Here is a 19,088-nt window from a genome sequence, read left to right on the forward strand (position 1 = left end):
ACACCAAGCCTTATAAAGCAACTTCACACATAGATAAAATTCAACTACAGCAGATTTGCTGAGCCTGGGTTAGAAAGGAGACTCATAAAAGAAACGCAGTACCCCTCCGCATCAGCTTTGCTCACCATTAGAAAAAGGTGATGGAAATACACCAAGCGTGGAATCTAACTCTTCCACTACCTGCCACACTCTGCCTATAAGTAACTCACATTTTTTCCCTCCATAAATTGGGTCTTCTACCTTTTATAAGATGTCTTATCCTTTCAGATCTTTCTTATAGGCTTGGCTTGATCTTGAAGATTTTTTTTTGGAGAACAAAATTAAGCATATGTCCCATTTGCATTACTGTGAATCAAGACATCTAAGAAATACGCACCTTTGAGCTCAAAGTTGAACTCAATTTAAAATGAATTGTGGTTTTCATTTAAATGTCCTTTTCTTCCTTTCAGGAGTTCTGAAACATCAGTCCTTCCCTCACTCCCACTTCCCGACAGCTCCTCCTGCATCCTCAGTAACGCCAGTTTCCTCCTTCAGCCCAGCGCCCCGGCATTTCCTTCACCTTACATCGGGCGCCTTTCTCTCATGATCTTACTCTTTCCCTATTCTAAAAACACGCCTTCTCAGACGGTGCCTGGTATCATGATTCCTGAACTGTTTTCTGAGCTGTCTCAGACCCTCACCATAGAAAGTATTTCTCAAAGAACATTTACCATGTTAACAGCCCCACGGTCACCCCTCATGGCACCTTGGCCTTCCCCACCCCCACTCACATGTGGCATCACTGCTGCCATTCTGCTTAAAGTTCATGCCTCGCTGAATAAAGCTCACAGACCTTCTTTTCACAGACGCTGCTGTTCAGCCCTAACTCGCTAGCTGTATTTTTAATATTTTCCCCTCCCCTACTCTATCCACTGCAATGAATACTTCTGAAGTTTAATTTCATTGTTTTATATAAAGATCAGGTTCAAAGTCAAGCAGGTAAGACTTAAACACTCCAGGTGCCCTTCAGTGGGTCAAAAGGAGACCATTTTCCTCAGGTGTTGGAACAGGGCCAGGCACAGTGAGTGACCTCCATCTAGTGGCCTTGTCACACCAAAAACTCCAGATCGTAAATGATCAAAACCACACTCACTGTAGTAACACTATGAGAGGTACTGGGTCCAAACACCTTTTGAAGGAAAAAACAGATTCAAGCAGCCTTTTTCAAATGGCGTTCCTCCTCTCAGCCACATAACACAAATAATAAATGAGCGCTTTCTCAGTTTCCCAAGAATGACACATAATAAACCTTCCTGAAGGCAAAGGGGAGAAGGTAACTGGTCACATATAGGTGAAGTGAGGCTTTAGGGAACTGGGACTGATTCTCTTCGTTAGGAAAGGCTCTTCCTCAATTTTAGTCTGTGACATATGCCCACCAAGCGGAATGGGTGGCTGCCTAACTGAAACTGCTCTCACTCTCTCTTTCCCCCCCAACTTGAAGGGCTTAAAAGTCACTACAATACCAAGAATTACCTAAATACCAAGAAAGTATAACAAAAACATTAGCAAGAATGTCTGACTAGTAAGACTATATAGTTGTTTTTTTATCTCCTTTCCAATATTTAAACATTTAAAACAATAACTATATGTTACTTTTACATTCATGTACAAAACCACTTTTTAATGATCTCCAAGAGTCACAATAACATGGACAACATTAATTGAGTGGGGGAAAAAGCAAGATATGAATGATGTTTCTGATTAAAACGATGAAAAAATATAGCTAAATGTCAATGTGCTTGCCTTTGGGTGGTGGAAAGGTACTCAAGTTTTCTTCTATGTATCTTTATTTGCCATTTTCTATAGTGTGTGCTCTGATGACAACGGGGGAAATGAACTTCACTTTTAAAAGTTTCTTATTTTAGTAATCAGACTGCATCATTGCTTCCAGTCTCAATAATTAACAGCAAACCCAATGGCTTTCAATGGTTCTTTCTCAACCTGTATTTATATGATTTGTAAAAGATTAAACAAACCCATGTTGCATTTCCGAAAGCATTTTCCTTGCTCACACTTAGGATTTTTGTCAGAACCTTTCAGCATATCTTTGTCTTGCTCAGTATCACATTCTCTCTAAAAACTACATAAAGGCTCATGTCCACATAACGCTAAATACTCTTTGCCACTAGAACCCTTAAAATGTGCTCACTGCAAGAAGTATGACAGCAATAATCAGCTGAACATCTGCCATGGATCAGGCACCACGATAACTGATGACAAGGTACATCTACTGCGCACAGCTGCCTAACATCATTCCCCTTTTGTAGTTCTAAGAAACTAAAGCTCAGACAGGGTAAGTAGCTCATTCAAGGTCACAAAATTTGTAGGTGCCAAAGCTGATATTCAAACTCAGGTCAGACTAATTCCAAGATTTAAGCTATTTCCACTGTGCAACGTGGAAGGAAGAAATGTCCTAGATCCAGCTCAGCCACCAACTGATCATTTGACCTTGGACAAATAATTGATTCCTCGGCTATAAATTAAGGGGGTGGACCAGATGACCTCAAATGTCCCCCCTCCTGCTCTGTGTTTCGAAAGCCTCCCCTATTCTTTACAGCAGGCTGGGAAATCCTTTAGTGTGGAAACATTTTAGCAACTGGTTATTCGGTTTGTGTTCTGTCTTGTACATCCTCTGTATGCTGCGAAATTCCCCAAGGGGCAGTTTTCTTTGCATCTGGCACCACCTCCCTACACCAGGAAAGTATGTTGCTATAGGCACTGTAACAAAATCTAACAAAATCACTCTGTCACTGTGTCTAACAGCTCTCAGCTTAAACGAGCGTTTTAGATAAAAATGTGATCACCACTCTTAGGGTTCTACATGGATACTAATATATTCAGGGCCATTTCAACATACACTAGTGGGCCAAAGAGCTCTCATATCTGGGGAACTATGCGAATATCAAATTAGTAAATGTATGTGAGCCTTCAGTATTGGCTTTAAAATGAAATGTACCCACTGGGTCAATTATGGTCCAGATCAAAACCCAGATCTCAGGAAGGAGCATATACAGTGTTTCCAGCAGCTCCCGCTTAGAAGCACGGTACACACACGGAGAAAAACAAGGAAGTCCTAGGTGCAAAGCCAACTTTTGGACACACTTTAAAGATGATCCAACAAAAGTTAAATGTCCTTACTTTACATTCTCCTTCTGTGTTTTCCTCCGGAAGAGTCTGGCCTCCTAATCATCGCCATGAAATCTCCTGGACCAGGCCCTACTCTGAGAAACCCGTCCGCATTCCCCACACGATGACTGCATCACACCAGGTCCTCAATCCGGCCGATCAGAATGCATTGTCAGAGCACAGGACCTGATCCTTGGCCTACTGTATAAGGATTACCTGCTGGCATGTATGCTATCAGGCAGGCAATCAACTACCCGGTAACGAGTGGCTTCAGGAGCTGGCGGATAAGTGGGGGGCTTGGCTCTTGGAACATTTCCAGCAGAAACTATGCCAACTGTCCTGGCTGGGTTTGGGGTGGGTGCCAAGGGAGACTTGGAGTCCCTCTGGAGTCCACACAGTTGCCAAAGATGCTAATTATAAAGAACCAACCTTAGATTAAATTACATTTCAGGGGAAAACCAAACTTGAAAAACAATTTCTGGCATTAAGTCTCAGGCTGCAGTTGAATTAGGCCCTAGAATTTAAAAAGCAAACAAACATGTTAACGAATCCTGGTCTTTGAGGAGGTAAAATAGGAGAATGACTGAGAAAATGGGGGAAAGACCGGAGAAAATCCACTTGAGATCATAAGAGACCAGCTAGCTAGTGGGACAAGTAAGTGACCCCATAAGAGAGTAAGAGAGTAAACCAGGAATTGCATTCAATCTACAAAGAGTTCAAGTATTCAAGAAAGATGGTATCAGACAGAAAGGCAAAAATTAAAACAAGCTAGAAGAACATTAGGTTGTCTTCATTCTTAGCATAACCCCAAAGGGAGGAAGTTTCCATAGCTGATATCAACAAAAATCGCAGTCCAAACTTATGCTTGGCATGGATCACGTATGCAATGTCTCTCTGTTCTGTGGGTCTCAAATAAACTTTTGTGCCAAACATCAGCTTGGTAAGTTTGATAAAATCTTATGAAAATGGCAGGCTTTCAGGCCCCTGGGCACTCCTGCTTTGAAGAAGGGTTACTGGTTCCGAGTAAAGGCAGTGGCACTATAGAACCTCTCAGTGCAAGGAGCAGGCTGAAAAGGTAGGTCAGGAAGGAACCCTCGAGGACAAGTTTCAGCACAAAGCTTAGCTAAGCAAGAATAACTATGCTTGCACCGTCCCCACATGCACAGTAGCCTGGGAGTCATCTCTGGATTTTTTTCACAGCTTCCCGTTAAATCTGAGTTAGAAAGTTGAAATTAAAGTCTTATAAGATAAGCTAACACTTGCCAAGAAAGCAGTTTCTCACCGCCTGGCTAGCATCCGGCCCCTCTCACGCATGCTAATGAGGGTCCCCACTACCTGGAACATAAAACCCACCCTGAGAAATAGACCCAGAGAGTGGGAAGTGAAGAACTCCTAGAGTTCTCAGACTCTGTGATGGACACCACTAAACACATCTTAAGTAATTTTAATACCTTAGAATATTTCTACAAATACAAACTTTTATATAAACTCTGACTTTGCACCCATAACATTATAACCATAACTGAAAGAGAGTACATCCAAATACTACAGTGCTTACAATATCAAGGGGGAAAGAGTGGCTATTATTTTCTACTTTGTAACACGTGGGATAAATAGGAATATACATACACTGTGGCATAATAAAAAAAGCCGTATGTTTGTTGCATTTAAAGGTCATTTCATAAGACGTGGAACGTGATGGAGAAGGGAAAGTAATTTGTACTTTCTCTCCCGGACTCGGGGACGCCTTCCTCATCCACATGCTTACCGGGCACGAACCGGGCTGCCACCTTCGGTTCCTCCCTCTTCCTTACTTCCCACATCTGATCGGTTACCAGGCCTATCTCACAACCTTAACAATCCTTCCAATTCTATCCACACCGCTACCACCTTAGCACAAGCCGGTCAGATGGCCGCACTGCTAAAGCACTCAGGGCTGCCCCACACCCCAGGGGCTCTCACTGTCAGGCAGCCCCCCGGGGCAGCCCTCGCGCTCTACCTTAGGCTGCGTCGACCTTCCCGCTGGCTGACTGGCCTGCCTTTGACATGGGGAAGGCTCCACACTGAAGACACTGGCTCACGGGCAGTGGCTGAAGATCTAAACACAGTAAGCACTCCCGAGAAGAGGGTGAAGAGACCTCCCCCAGGGCGAGGGGCTTGGGTCAGGGCCACACTGACTTACGCTGCCTCTACTGACAGCGCTCCCACAGGGGCTCACCAGTGAGAAGACCCTGAAATGCTGGGTGAGGGAAGGCAGTCCTGTCGTCTATGCTGGCCCCATCGATGAACACCTTGGGAGTGTGCCAACTGGTCACTCAAGGACAGCGAGCCTCTGAAATTACCACCTTCTCTTAAATTGTACCAGAGCCCCAGGAGCTCCAACTCCCCAAATGGGAGGCCTGGCCCAGGTAATGCAGGTCCCATCACCTTCCAAAGGAGGGCTGCAGCCTGTTCTTGTTGCTTCCGGACGAGATCCTATCTAATCCCTTCTCCTGGTGGCACAGCCAAAGTAGCCTCCCAAATGTAAATCTGATCCTGCCACTCCCACCTGCACCTTTTCCAGGACTGTGTGCCCAGTATCGCCACACCTGGCTTTCCAGAGCTTGGCGACCTGACTGTGAGCGTCTCTTTAGCCTCAGATCTCACCCCATCCCCATTGCTCTCATGCTCAGCCATGTGGACTCCTTCCTCTCTGACTCTGCACACAGTCCCCTCTACTTTCAAGACCTTGCTCCCACTCTGCACCCGCCCTCCCCATCCAGTTCACACAGCCATCCTCAGGTCTCTCTGGAGCAGTCAACTCCTCTGGAAGGTTCCTCTGAGTATCCTCCACACTTCCACCAGTTCCCAGCCCCATCCTGGGCTATGCCTCACCTCTTGGAGGAATGAACCCCTGGATGAAAGGGGAAGTACCCTATTCAGTCATACCACCAGCATATAGCACTGTGCCTGACACAGTTGACGCCATCAATAAACACTGAACAGATGATAAACTGACAGGAATGCGAAAGATGCATCTGTGAGAGTTCAGGCAAAAAGAACAAATAACCTAGGAAAATGGAAAAGCCACTGTTTGAATGGCCTTCATTCTACTAACAACTAAAAGGACCACTGCAAGGTGCTTTCAACAACAAACTGGTTTCCTAAAACCACAGAAAGTCACAGCGACCAGCAAACTTTGTTTTGGAAGTGCACACATGGTTGCGCCATTATAAAAGGCCCACAATAAACATGAAGAATTTTCATAAATGGAGGCTGACTGTGGCTCTAGAGAGCTCACCACTCTAGTTCTGATCTTCAACACCCCTCACCCCTCTCTCTCCTCCCCAAATCTCAGAAATGGGAGGTGTCTGCCAACCATAATCTAACACCAACTTTGTACTATGCGGTGTTCTATTTACGATCGCATTTCCCAAGTTTCTTTCCTATTATAAACTCAAAGGTAAAGGGGTGGGAAAGCTTCCAGCACATGTAGGAGAAAAATTCTTTAAGAAACAAACAAAAGGACAGGACTGCAAACTGCATGTCATCGTTGCTCATGGCAATCTAGAAGTTTCTTTATATGCAACTTATTTTTAAAAGAAACAAATTACAGTGAGGTGACTGGAACAGTACTAGACTTTTATTTCAGAATTTGACCTTGATCACTAATAGCTTAAAGTTTAAGATTATGGCCCAACCGGGCGTGGCTCAGCGGTTGAGCATCGACCTAGGATCCAGGAGATCAGGGTTCAATTCCCAGTCAAGGCACATGCCCGGGTTGCGGGCTGCAGTCGATCAACGACTCTCTTATCATTGATGTTTCTATCTCTCTCTCTCCCTCTCCCTTCCTCTCTCTGAAATCAATAAAGATAATTTAAAAAAAAAGTTCAAGATTATGAATACCTGAAAACAAAAAAACAAATGTAAATATGATGAATACAGACTAATTCCTACTGTCCATTTCAGTGGGATATTAAGCAGCTTCCCATAAAGGAATGGCTAAGCACTGTTTTACTGGCTCCAGGGAGCAAAGTGAACCACAGTGTGTGACTGACATGGTCGCACGCAGACCCAAAGTCCCTCAATCTGTCCAGTTTAAAATAAAGTACCTTTGCATGTCCTATTTTTAGCTTCACTCCTTTTCATACTACTTACTGGAATGTAATAGATGCCCATCTTGGGAGTTTCATTGGCAGTAAGAAGCATTCCTAAAAAAAAAAACCACAATGAGAAGGTAAATACATGGGAAAAGAAAAGTACCTTTTTCTACTTGTTTTCCAGAACACAGTGCACAGCAGCCAGCACCCTAAGCCAGGGCACCCTGAATCAGGGTACCCTGAGTCAGGTCATGGGCTTCTGGTCCTGACCATCCCCGATGGGGCTCCTCAAGGCTGAGAGAGAGCACCTGCACTAGCTGGGGAAAGGAGCACTCCCCCATAAAGTGCTCAGGTTGACATACAGTTGCCATCATTTTTAAGGGGAAAGTTTTAAACTTCAGACAGACACACAGGTAAAATGTAGTTTCAATATACTATTCCTTATAAATAAAAATGAGGGAGTTAAGAAGAAAGGCTTCTTTCTGTCAATCAGGAATCAAAGAACTGATGTAAAGTATTCCCCACAAAATGTCACAGCAAAGTCGTTCCTAATATTTCAGGTAAAGTTCACCTAAATGAAAACAAAACAACCTAAGGGGAATGCTATGTGTAGCTACACCTGAAAAGGCCAATATGGAATCTAATAGCCCTATCTGCACACTACCCTTGCCCGGAATACTTAACCTACAGTGCATCGTGCCATTAGATCCAACTTCTATTTTAGAAAAAAAGCACAGGAGCTGGAGGAGCAAGTTTAACATTTGAGACCTTGAAAAACATCACATGAATCTGGGGCAAGGGCCAGTCCACAAAACACTGACCAGATCCTGGAAAAGCCAGTGTCATGGAGAAAGAAAAAAAGATGAGTGCACCACTCTAGACTGAAAGAAACTAAAGACGCACAACCACCGAAGCAATTCACACTTTGACAATATCCTAGTTTTTAACAGAGGGCTGAACAGGCGTCTGGGGGACAACTGGGGAAACCTGAAGTGGACCAGATGTGAGATGATACAAAAGCGACATGTGAGGTGGGCCAGCGCACTCCGACTACAGGAAGCACAGAGCAGCTCTTCTCCGACGAGGCCTGTGGGCACTCAGCGGAGGAAGCACCGCCACGCCCGCAGCCGACTTCCAACACCTCGCACCCAATCAGCATCCTCGCTGTTAGGGATGTCTAGGTCTAGACCACCACTGCCCTACACAAATACCACGCAAGACACGCAGTGATTTTAACATGTTATTAGCCCAGTAAGTCCAAAACATTTTCCTTTTAACATGTAATTGACATAAAAATTAATGATCTTCGCATTCCTTTTTTTATACAATGTCTTTAAAATCTGGTGTCCATTTTACACTTAGAGCCCACCTCAACTCAGAGTAGTACTGCAAGTCCTCAGTGGCCACATGTGGCTGGTGGCACCCAAAAGGACAGTGCCAGTCTACAATTTTCTCATCACTGTCTGCCATTCTCAGACTCTCCTTTAGTCCAGCTAAACTTGTGCATCACCTTTGTTCCACCTTCATTTCCACCTGGTTTTGCTCATCTGCAGACCTACCCAAACCCCATTTTGGACCATTCAACACTGACTAGGACCCCAGCACCCTCATCTGCAGTTTATTCCTGAATCGATCAGAATCTGTCTCGCCCCCCACTATCAGAACAAAATCCTCTGACTACCACAGATGAAAAGCTAACCACAAAGACCCAGCGTTTCTCATCTTTCTCAAGAGTAGCATGTAACTAGAAAGGGCTGGGCTCCAGAATCAGGAAAGGTTGGCTTCACCAAAGCTCTGCCACACACCTGGGTGTGACCAACCCTGGGCAAATCACCCCATTTTCCTTACCTACAGAGATGTAAAAAAGATGGACAGATGGACAGAAAGAGAAGAGAAAAAAACAAAAACTGTGTGCCATTAACTACACAGGGTTTTACAAAGATTAAATACTCAGAAACCTAAGCATATACGTTGTTTTTTACAGGCAAAAGGAAAGAAACCATTATTTGTACAGTTGATCCTGGAAAATATATAGAGTTTGTATGATGCTGTCTTTTAAATGCCGTCTTTTAAACGTTAAATGATGAATGAATGTGACAGCACTCAGACTGGTAGCACACGAGCATCTAATAAGTCTCAGCTTTCCATCCTGCCTCAACTTCGGTTACACTTAGGCCTTGCTGGGCAATGCCCACCGAATCGCTCCTAAGCTCCTATTCTACTTCAAAAACCTGGCTCTTTCACTGTCATTCTGCCATAAGAGGTCCTGTTCTCTTCCTGTCTCTCCATCTTCCCAACATTGGCAATCTCACGCACTCCCACTTCTTCTGGGATAACCTCTATGTACATGTCTTGAAAATGTGCATCTGCACACCTGCTCATCTCAAGACCACACTTTCTCCTGTGACCTGGACGTGGATCCCCATCCAAGGGTGTGCGCAGCTGCACGATCACGTGGGAAGCATGTTAAAAACACACATTGCTGGGCCTCCACCCTGGACACTCTTGAGTCAGTATACCTGGGACGGGGCCGAGGAATCTACTTTTTAAAAAGCTCCCCAGGTGATATTGACGGGCAGCCAGGTTTGAGACCCTGTCAGACACTGCCACTGTCCCAGCTCGTCCTAATATTCAAACGTTCAAAAAAGAATAATCTTTTTCTCCCAAACTTGTTCTTTCTCTGTGCTCCCAATCTCAGCTCAGAATATCACTTCCTACTCAAATTAGTTCAAAACAGATCTACCCTCCACATGACGGACAGGACTGCCTTCTGAAAGCAGTCTGAGCAGGTCCAGACCACAGAGCCTAAACCTTTCAGCACATCTTCCTGGACCTCTACCACCTGTCCGCCTCCCGCCTTCCAACTTCATTCCTCCTAGGGCCACCACACCCTGGAAAGAGGTGCCTCGCCTTCCCCAAATGGGCCCCAATGTCAAGTCATACTGTATGGTATCATGTCGTAGCATAGCCCATTCTACCCTCCCCTGCCTGACTTGACCCAACCCGACCAAGCCCTAGCCTATGCTCCCCTCCCCTCCCCTCCCGTCCCCTCACTCATCACTGCACACTCAATGCAGATAAACATCTCCATGCTCTCCTCTAGCTGCCCTGCTGAGTCTCTCTCTAACCCGTTGTCCAAGTGCTATCTACACACAATAGAACTCTGCCTGCTCTGCCTGTATCCCTCTATCAAAATTACCTGTATGTCTGTCCTCAGAGTACAATACTGCTTGAGAAAGGGAACTGTTCTCATTTTCTTTCATACCCCCAAATTCTTCACAAACTGGCCCTGAAGGTATTGTTAGATCCTGAAATCTACCTTGTAATTTGCATACAACACACCAAAACTCACGGTTTCATAGCCATGTGTATTATCAGGCAACCCTGGCCCTCTCCTAATCCCTAACCTAGATTGCCACACACTATTACTCATCACATAAGAAAGCTGAAGAGCTCAGTAAAGCAGCATCTCACTTGCCACCTGCCTACGTCCTGTTACCAGTTTCTGCTACCAGCCAGGCTGGCTGAGGACTGAGTCACCGAGAGGCTACTTTCTGAATCACCCACACCACTTCCTGCTCTTGATCGTTCAAGTACGTACAGTATCCAAGAACTGTCCTGACGAAGCCAAACCCCGTCTTAGGAAACAAAATTAGTGTAAAACCCAATAGAGCATAGCTTGGATTTGTCTCCCTGCATGGCCCGTGGTCACATGCTGCATACCTGAGTTGGGATAGAGGCAGACATCATTAATGTCATGTTCTGGCTCCAGGGAAGTAAATACTTTTCCCTAAGAGAGTAAGCAAAAAGGAATCATTAAAACAGTTAAAAGAAGACAGCTTTTAGCAATCTCATGTAAAGAAAATATACTGGAGATATAACTCAACCACACACTGGTATGTGAAGAAACAAAATCTCCTAATTGGAATCACAGAATTTAAGTTTAAAAAACATCTTAGAGAATTCATTTGATCAATTTATCAAATGCTTTTCATTTTAGAGACAAAGAAACTGAGGCACGGGGGGGAGAGGTGAATTATCCAAGAAAATAAATACAAAGTTTTAAAGGTAATGTCTAACCAATGTCAGCCCAATAAATTTAATAAATGAATAAATAAATAAATTAAATAAAGATAATGTCTACACAACAGGAAAGGGTAAAGTTTAAAATGAAGTTGCATATCAACGTAAAAAAACTTCTCATAATCTGGAAAATACCCGTTCAACTTGGTGATCAGGGAAACCAAAGGTGGCGAGGTGGTCAGCACAGTAGTAGGAGGACACTACCTGTTGCACCTATGCCACAGGCTCTGAGGGGGACTGACTCAGACAATGGGTATAAAATAACTTACAAAATACATACAGCGAGGTTATTACATAGTTAAGCCTAAGACATTTTTATTGTAAATGTGAGGGGAAATGTGCTCTTTTTAAAATATGAAGAGAAAGGAAGCGAGACAAAGAGAGAAGATAAGATGGGTATGGAGAAAGGTGATGAGACATATACACAAGGAAAGCCAGTCAAGCAAAACCAAGACGTCTGGGTGTTGGTCCAGAGGGTGTACTTAGTCATAACAACAATGCCAAAATAAAACTGACTGTAGCAACTACAGCACAATGATGTCAGGAGCTGATGCTGAAAAACTCTGCCAGCTCCTGCATGTTACCTCATCAGCAGAGGCTTCCATGACGGGGCATGTGGGGGGTAAACTGTGGGAAAGTTGGGTATTTCGTGCTCAGTGAAAAACAGCCACCAAGTTCTAATTCAAGACAGTAAAATTCAAACATCTACCTCCCTTTCCTCTCAAATTCCCACTGAAACAGGAAGGAAAGGGAAGAAAAGGAGGGGAAAGAGAACTCTTAACGGCACGGAACAAGAAAGACAGGAATCCCGCATTAGGGAAAACAAGGCTGCAGGTAATGGGTCTGGGAGGGCACGTCCGAACTGACAACAGTTGTTGCCTTGAACTGGAATGGAAGCCAGATAAAGGGTAATTTCTACTTGCCTAGTGTCCGATGAATTTTAAAAAATAAAAGGTCTGTATTTGTAGTATTAAAGATAAATACTGTTTTAAAGTACATTAGTTTGGATTACCAGAAAAAGGGCAGAGAAAATTCCACCCTATTACGCCACAAAACTTCCCAAGAAAGCCCTCAAAAGCCTCCCAACTCCAAGCCAAGAAATGTAAGCAGCCTAGTTGGTTCCAGTTGATCTTCAGGTGATCCTTCCAGGAACTGAGACAAGCTGGAAGCCCTTCCTCTCTCCCTAATGTAAGCCGAGTCATAGGAGCTTAGCAGACACCAGGGCCTGAGAGCAGAACACACCCTGAAGGTAACTCTGAATTTCCACACAGATCCAAAGGGAAGAGAGTAAGCTCAGGAAGGTCAATGCTTTGGGGACTAACAAAATGAAAAATTGATGCTTGCCCTCCAGAAACTGATCCTGAGGCTGCTGGACCTCCACCCACTTCATCTCAAACATGAATTAAAAGGGGGGGGGGGAAGAGTGACATTTTTTGATTAAAGATGCTAAGCTTGTATTAATGCAAAGAACGCTTAAAAGCAACTGCTATACTGAATGAATGTTTTCCTATTTAGTTGATGAACTAACCTTCCACTTCTCTCAGAATACTTGGGTTTTAAAATGAAAAGCAAAAGGCAGATTAAAACCAGCAATAGAGGATTTTGTTACTTTTTAAATGGTACTTGAGCTGAAGGGACAGACCATCAAATATATATATTTTTAATCCTCACCTGAGGATATTTTTTTCCATTGCTTTTCAGAGAAAGTGGGGGGGGGGGGGGGAGAGAAACATCGATGTGAGAGACAGACATGGATTGGTTACCTCCCGCATGCACCCCAACCAGGGCCGGGTATTGAGCCTGCAATCGAGGCACGTGCCCTTGGCCGGAATCAAACCCAGGATCCTTCAGTCGGAGGGCCTATGCTCTAACCACTGAGAAAAACTGACTAGGGAGAAATAGTCTTAAGAAAACAGTTTTTAATAGAAATTCCAACAAAAACATACATACTGAGTTCTTATTCCACATTTTGATAATCCGAGAGTCTGCAGACAAAACCAAATCTAAAGAATCCTGGAAATGGACCGACTTGATGGGTAGCCCATATTGGTGATCCTTAACCAGCAGTGGCTTATCCGAGCGAAGGTCATATAATAAAACCTACAAGGAAAAAAACAAGTTATTTCTGTTTAAACAAACTAAATGTCTTATCTTAAAAAAAACAAACAAACTTTTAAGACTTACATTTGCTTCACTGCCTTTTTATGAGCAAAATGAACACCCTCACCCAGGGTACAAAGATCCCAAAGCCAGCCAGCAAATGCTCTAGAAAAACTTCTTAAATGATCTTAGAGAACATGGCTTTATGAGTTAACAAGGAGAGTGATTTTTAAGCACACTAAGATTGAGAACCACTGAGCTATACTGAGAAAGGAACAAAAATGGAAGCCCATAAGAATTTGTGTCATTTGGGAATTCAACAAATATAAACACTTAGGGCCTACTGTGTTCCAGGCACTGTCACAGTAAGTGACAGAAACAAGCATGACAGGCATAAAAAAGACAGTTCAGGGAGATTCGAAACAGGTGGTGGCGGCAAGGCTATGACTGAGCCGTAGGGGTCTCTTCTGAGCCCTGTCATTAGAGGACAGAAGCCTGGGGAAGCTCAATCTTTGTCCCAGGTGACAGGTCCTCTCCAGACCACGATGGCAGAGGTAGTAAATGTCCTGGAAGCACGGTCTCGGGCCTTTTCTGGGGGAGAGAAAACTGGCACGTGTGGGCTCTGCCCTGAAGGGAGGAGAGGGATGAAAGCCCTGCAGCTGCTTCACTGGTGCTCCGCAGACTAGCAGATGCGGAGCTGTGTCCCTGGGTACCCACTGCAGGGGATCTGGTGAATGGTGCTAACTGGAAGACAGGTGCCTGGGACAAACACATTTTGGAAATACTTATTCAACACATTTCTTGTCCACAGAAATTCTCAGAGCCTTCAATATGTATTTAAATGCACTATGAATCTGCAAGAGTGGGAATCTGGCAGAACTGCAAACTATTTTGACCACAGAATTCTGTTCCAGATACTCTGAGAAATACAGCTTTAAACCACAGTGCAGAGGACATACCCCACTGCAGTTCTGGCTCAAGAGCCTCTCAGACCAACCACTAAGGACAGAACCGAAGTTTCTCAAGGTGCTGAAAGAATGTATCACTCTGGAGCACTCTCTCCACTCTGGCTAAAACATACAGGGTGGGGCAAAAGTAGGTTTATGGTTCATATGGAAAATAATACAATAATTAATAAATAATAATACAAGAATAAACTGGGTTTTGAGTACTCACACTGTAAACCTACCCCGTTTGCCCCATCCTGTGTAACGCCTCACTTTCTGTTTCCACAGTGAAAATATGTGGCTGTTTCCCAAGATACATACGTCTATCTGGAACACTAAAGTGTGATGTTTCCAACTTAAACATACTTACCTGCCCCGTGGATGTTCCAACTGCCATGGTCAAGGCACCGTTAAATTTTAAAGCAGAAATTGTTGGTAAACTGTTTATCCTGAAAGGCAAAATATTCATGTTCCATGTAACAAATTCACTATTAATCTTTACTTCAATTCTAATAGGGAAAATAATTTCTCTCGCCTTTTTAAAAAAAAAAAAAAAAAATCTTTATTGATTTCAGAGAGAGAAAAGGGAGAGAGAGAGAGAGAAACATCAATGATGAAAGAGTCATTGATCGGCTTCCTCCTGCACGCCTCCAACTGGGGATCGAGCCCACAACCTGGGCATGTGCCCTGACTGGGAATCAAACCCTGATCGCCTGGATCGTAGGTGGACGCTCAACCGCTGAGCCACGCCTGGCCGGGCTCTCATCTTCTTTTGAATAAGTGAATTGCATCCAAACTTTCTTAGAACAAAAAAATAAGTTCTACATATAAATGTAATCTACCTTTAAAAATCTGTAGATTATCTTCAAAAACTGTAAGAAATATTCTCAAAGTAGCTACACACAGAAACTTCTGAAAATATAAAAGCAGTTAAAAAGATTCAGTATGACACTATCTCTCACTTTAACTGAGCCAGGATAAGGTATTTACAGAAGCATCCCCTTTTGCTTAAAAGGAAACAATTTAATATTCAGGCGTGGGTATACCCATTTCCCTTTTTAACGTTAGCCATGTCAAGCTAAAATAAAAGACTAGGGTGCAAATGGGGACCCCACAATCTCTAAAAGTAACAAAGAATGATGAGTAGCTATGGCCATGAATCTGGAACATCCTTCTCACTCAGCAACCAAGAGTATCAGCAGCAAAAGCAATGATCTGTGGGGGAAAAGGTGCTGGACTACTAGTCAGAAGCAAACAATGGTCCTAATTTCACTACTTATTGTGTGTGGCCTTGGACCAGGCAGCTGGCTGCTGGCATCCTTGCGTCTCTTACGCCACCTAGAGCCTCAGCCCAAAACTACAATGAGCGTCGGAAACCTTGAGGCCGCTCATCCACGTCATTCAGCCGGTTACTCTTCAAAAAGAACCTCCAACCAACACGCAGTAATATGTTCTTTTTCTTCACTTTTCCCACTTTTCTGTTTCCTAATAAAACTGTCATCTTCTTCAGATAGGTGCTTAACTTCATCTCTCAGTGTTTTACAATTTTTGTTGTTATGAATGCAAATTGTTTTCTATTTGTATCTAACTGGATATTGCTGATAAATAGCAAACTGATTTTGTACATTTATTTTGTAACCAATTTACTTAACTCTCATATGAGCTCCTAGAGTTTTCCAATGGATTCTACTGGGTCTTCCAGGCAGACAATTACATCTTCTGCAGATACTGAGGGCCTGTCCTCCCTACCCAATGTCTACACTCATCTCTTTCTCTTACTGTATCAGCCCCACCTTCCAGAACTCTACTCCTGTCAAATAACAGAGGCAACAGCTTATAACATTTGTGTAGGAAAAAATTAAATTAAGCTAAGCATAAAAAAATAAAACCACCCGAAACTGAGTCAGCAAACAAAACCACTTTTAACATTTTGGTTCACATCCAGATTTCACCCCTATGATGTGTTGTTTTCTCACAAAAATGTGGTAATACCCATAGGCAAGTGTATGATTTGCTTTACCACTTCAGGGTATATTTGGAACATCTTTCCCTAGAAATAAGTATGCTTTTGCAACATAACTCTTACTGTCTAACATATGCCATTGGTGATATTTCCTCATCTGTAAAATACATAACAGTACCTATATCAAAGGTGGTTGTTGTATTAAGTCAATATAGTATATAAAGAACTTAGAACAACAGAAAGTACTATCTGTTAGCTATTATTTCTACCAAGCTGTATTCAATCAATATCCTTGGGTTCTTTTTGATTGCAGCAAATAATCCCATGTCAAGGATCTGATCAAGAGAGTGACAGGTCTGCATATGTGTTAATACACACATAGAAAAATGTTGGACAATATACGTACCAAACATGCAATAACAATACTCTGGAGAGTAGGAAAGAACAGGGGTTCACATTTCTTACTAATTCAAGTTTCTAGAGGCTCTCATCCTCCAAGGGTGCCAAAGAGGAACAAGATTGTATCAAACACACTTACTTAGCATTCTAAGTGCCTCTTTTTGCTTGTTAACTGCAGTGTGGACTCCTGGCTCTATCCTAGACCCTACTCTCTGTATTTTAGAGAGGAATTCTATCTGACTTACACACTTAGTGAGCCTTCACAGGAAAGGATTTCTACATAATCATCACAAAAACTACCACCTCAGACATATGTCTAAAGAAGTGCATCCTTTAGTAACTGATTTTTTAAATTTTTATTTTATATATCTTTATTGATTTCAGAGAGAGGAAGGGAGAGGGACAGAGAGAGAGACAGAAACATCAATGATGAGAGAGGCATTGATCGAGCCCGCAACCCGGGCATGTGCCTTGACTGGGAATAGAACCCTGATCGCCTGGATCCCAGGTTGACACTCAACCGCTGAGCCACGCCAGGCCAGGCAAGTAACTGATTTTAATTTAATATTGATACATCTGTAATCAGAAGCGGATATTTAAGCTACAAATTTATTTCTACTTACTCGGAATCTGCTGTGACGCTACTCAACGCACAGTCCAAGAGGCCAACCCTGCTTCGAACTCGTGGGTCCCAGCATTCCACTCGACCCTAAATGAACAGAAACCAGCAACTTCAAATAATAGCTGCTACTAGTAAATATTTAGATACCAAAAAAAAAGTCCTAATGATAAAAAATATAAACATACACAAAGATTGGTTTACAATATTAACCATCTTAAAAGCAAGACGTTGAATATACGTGGAAGGCTTGACCTCATTAAGTCATTTACTATTATTACTAATGTGTCTCACAAAGATTTAAAGCAGTGATTTTCAACCCATGTGCAGCAAGAGGCATAGAGTTATGTCTCAAGAATTTTTAAAACATGCAGTACCTGACTATTTAGTCAGAGGCACTGATCTCTTTTCCCTTAGAATGTCAAATTTAAAAAATGACAACAGCCAACACAGCAATAGCTGTCCTGTGTGAATGAATAAAATTTCTACCTCTTTTTTTGTCAGACTGGCAAAAAATATATTTTTGGTGTGCTGCATTTTTGGAATTAGTTTATGTGCCATGAGATGAAACAGGCTGAAAATCGCTGACTTAAGTAAAGGAAGAGAAATCTCATAAACATGCAGCAGGGAACTCCAAGGTCTGGCCTTTTACGTCTCTTCAAAATGAGTTAACAGACTTTACAGACAAAAAAAAGTCACATTTCTAACCACAACGATTTTGTGGCCTAACTGTGACTATTTCTATTGCTAACGCCTGCAATCTAATATACCTCACAAAGTACAGAATGCAAGCCCTCACTGTCTTATTTTGCCAACAATAACAAATAATATTATAGTAACTGACACAGAAGAAATAAAAATTCAACACATCTTCAAAATTAATGTAAACATGAACTGTTAAGTCTGGGCTGACTATGCAAATCAAATCCCGAGCCCAACAATCAAGGAATTTCAGGAGCCCCAGTCTTTGGGCTGGGGGGTCTGTTCCCCCTCACTGTGTCTCAGGGCTGGTCTGTGTAGCCTGCCCCAATATATAACTTCCTTTCAGAGCATTTTCCTGATATTAGCCTACACTGCTCTGTAAAGACTCTATTTAAAAACAATTTTTTCAGCCCGTCTGGGCATGGTTCAGTGGTTGAGCACTGACCTAGGATCCAGGAGATCGCGCTTCAATTACCGGTCAGGGCACATGCCCGGGTTGTGGGCTCCATCCCTAGTCGGGGGTGTGCAGGAGGCAGTCGATTAATTACAACTCTCATCATTGATGTTTCAATTCTCTCTCTCCTTCTCCCTTCCTCTCTCTGAAATCAATAAAGATATATTTTAAAAAACCTATTTAAAAAAAAAACTACTTAAAAACTTCCCCTTGGTAATCTCAAGGAAAGTAATTATCAACAGTATGCCTCACTGGCCTGATTTAGGCATAACACTATTAACATACTCAATATAGTTTTACGTATTTCCACTAAATCAACATCATGTGCCCCATTTCAATTCCTAATCTCCTAACGTAAGAATAACTTGAGTAAAGACCTAACTTTCATCCATGTAGGATTAATTTAATAAACTACAGAACATTCAAACAATGGAATCTGCCCATCCATTTACAAATATTAGTTTTGTATTGTAAGTAATTTTAAGTACCAATGTATAAAAATGCACATTTATATACCATCACGTTAAAAAAAAAAAAAGCAAATGGAGAACCACAAATTTCATTTTTGTAAAAAACT

General features: G+C 42.7%; 1 protein-coding gene across 1 annotated transcript in view; it reads right to left on the reverse strand.

The window, feature by feature from the left end:
* The window catches only part of NOL10 (nucleolar protein 10), a 67,020-nt gene that overhangs the window by 35,252 nt on the left and 12,680 nt on the right, over positions 1-19,088 (reverse strand). The window contains exons 9-13 of the mRNA XM_081157156.1: positions 17,360-17,445; positions 14,745-14,823; positions 13,278-13,427; positions 10,968-11,034; positions 7,303-7,355 (exon numbers count right to left, since the gene is read on the reverse strand). Of these exons, the coding sequence (XP_081013282.1) occupies positions 7,303-7,355; positions 10,968-11,034; positions 13,278-13,427; positions 14,745-14,823; positions 17,360-17,445 (435 nt within the window). The remainder of the gene's footprint in view (positions 1-7,302; positions 7,356-10,967; positions 11,035-13,277; positions 13,428-14,744; positions 14,824-17,359; positions 17,446-19,088) is intronic.

Source organism: Miniopterus schreibersii (genome assembly GCF_964146895.1).
Source record: "Miniopterus schreibersii genome assembly, chromosome: 13".
NCBI classification, from domain to species: Eukaryota; Metazoa; Chordata; class Mammalia; order Chiroptera; family Miniopteridae; genus Miniopterus; species Miniopterus schreibersii.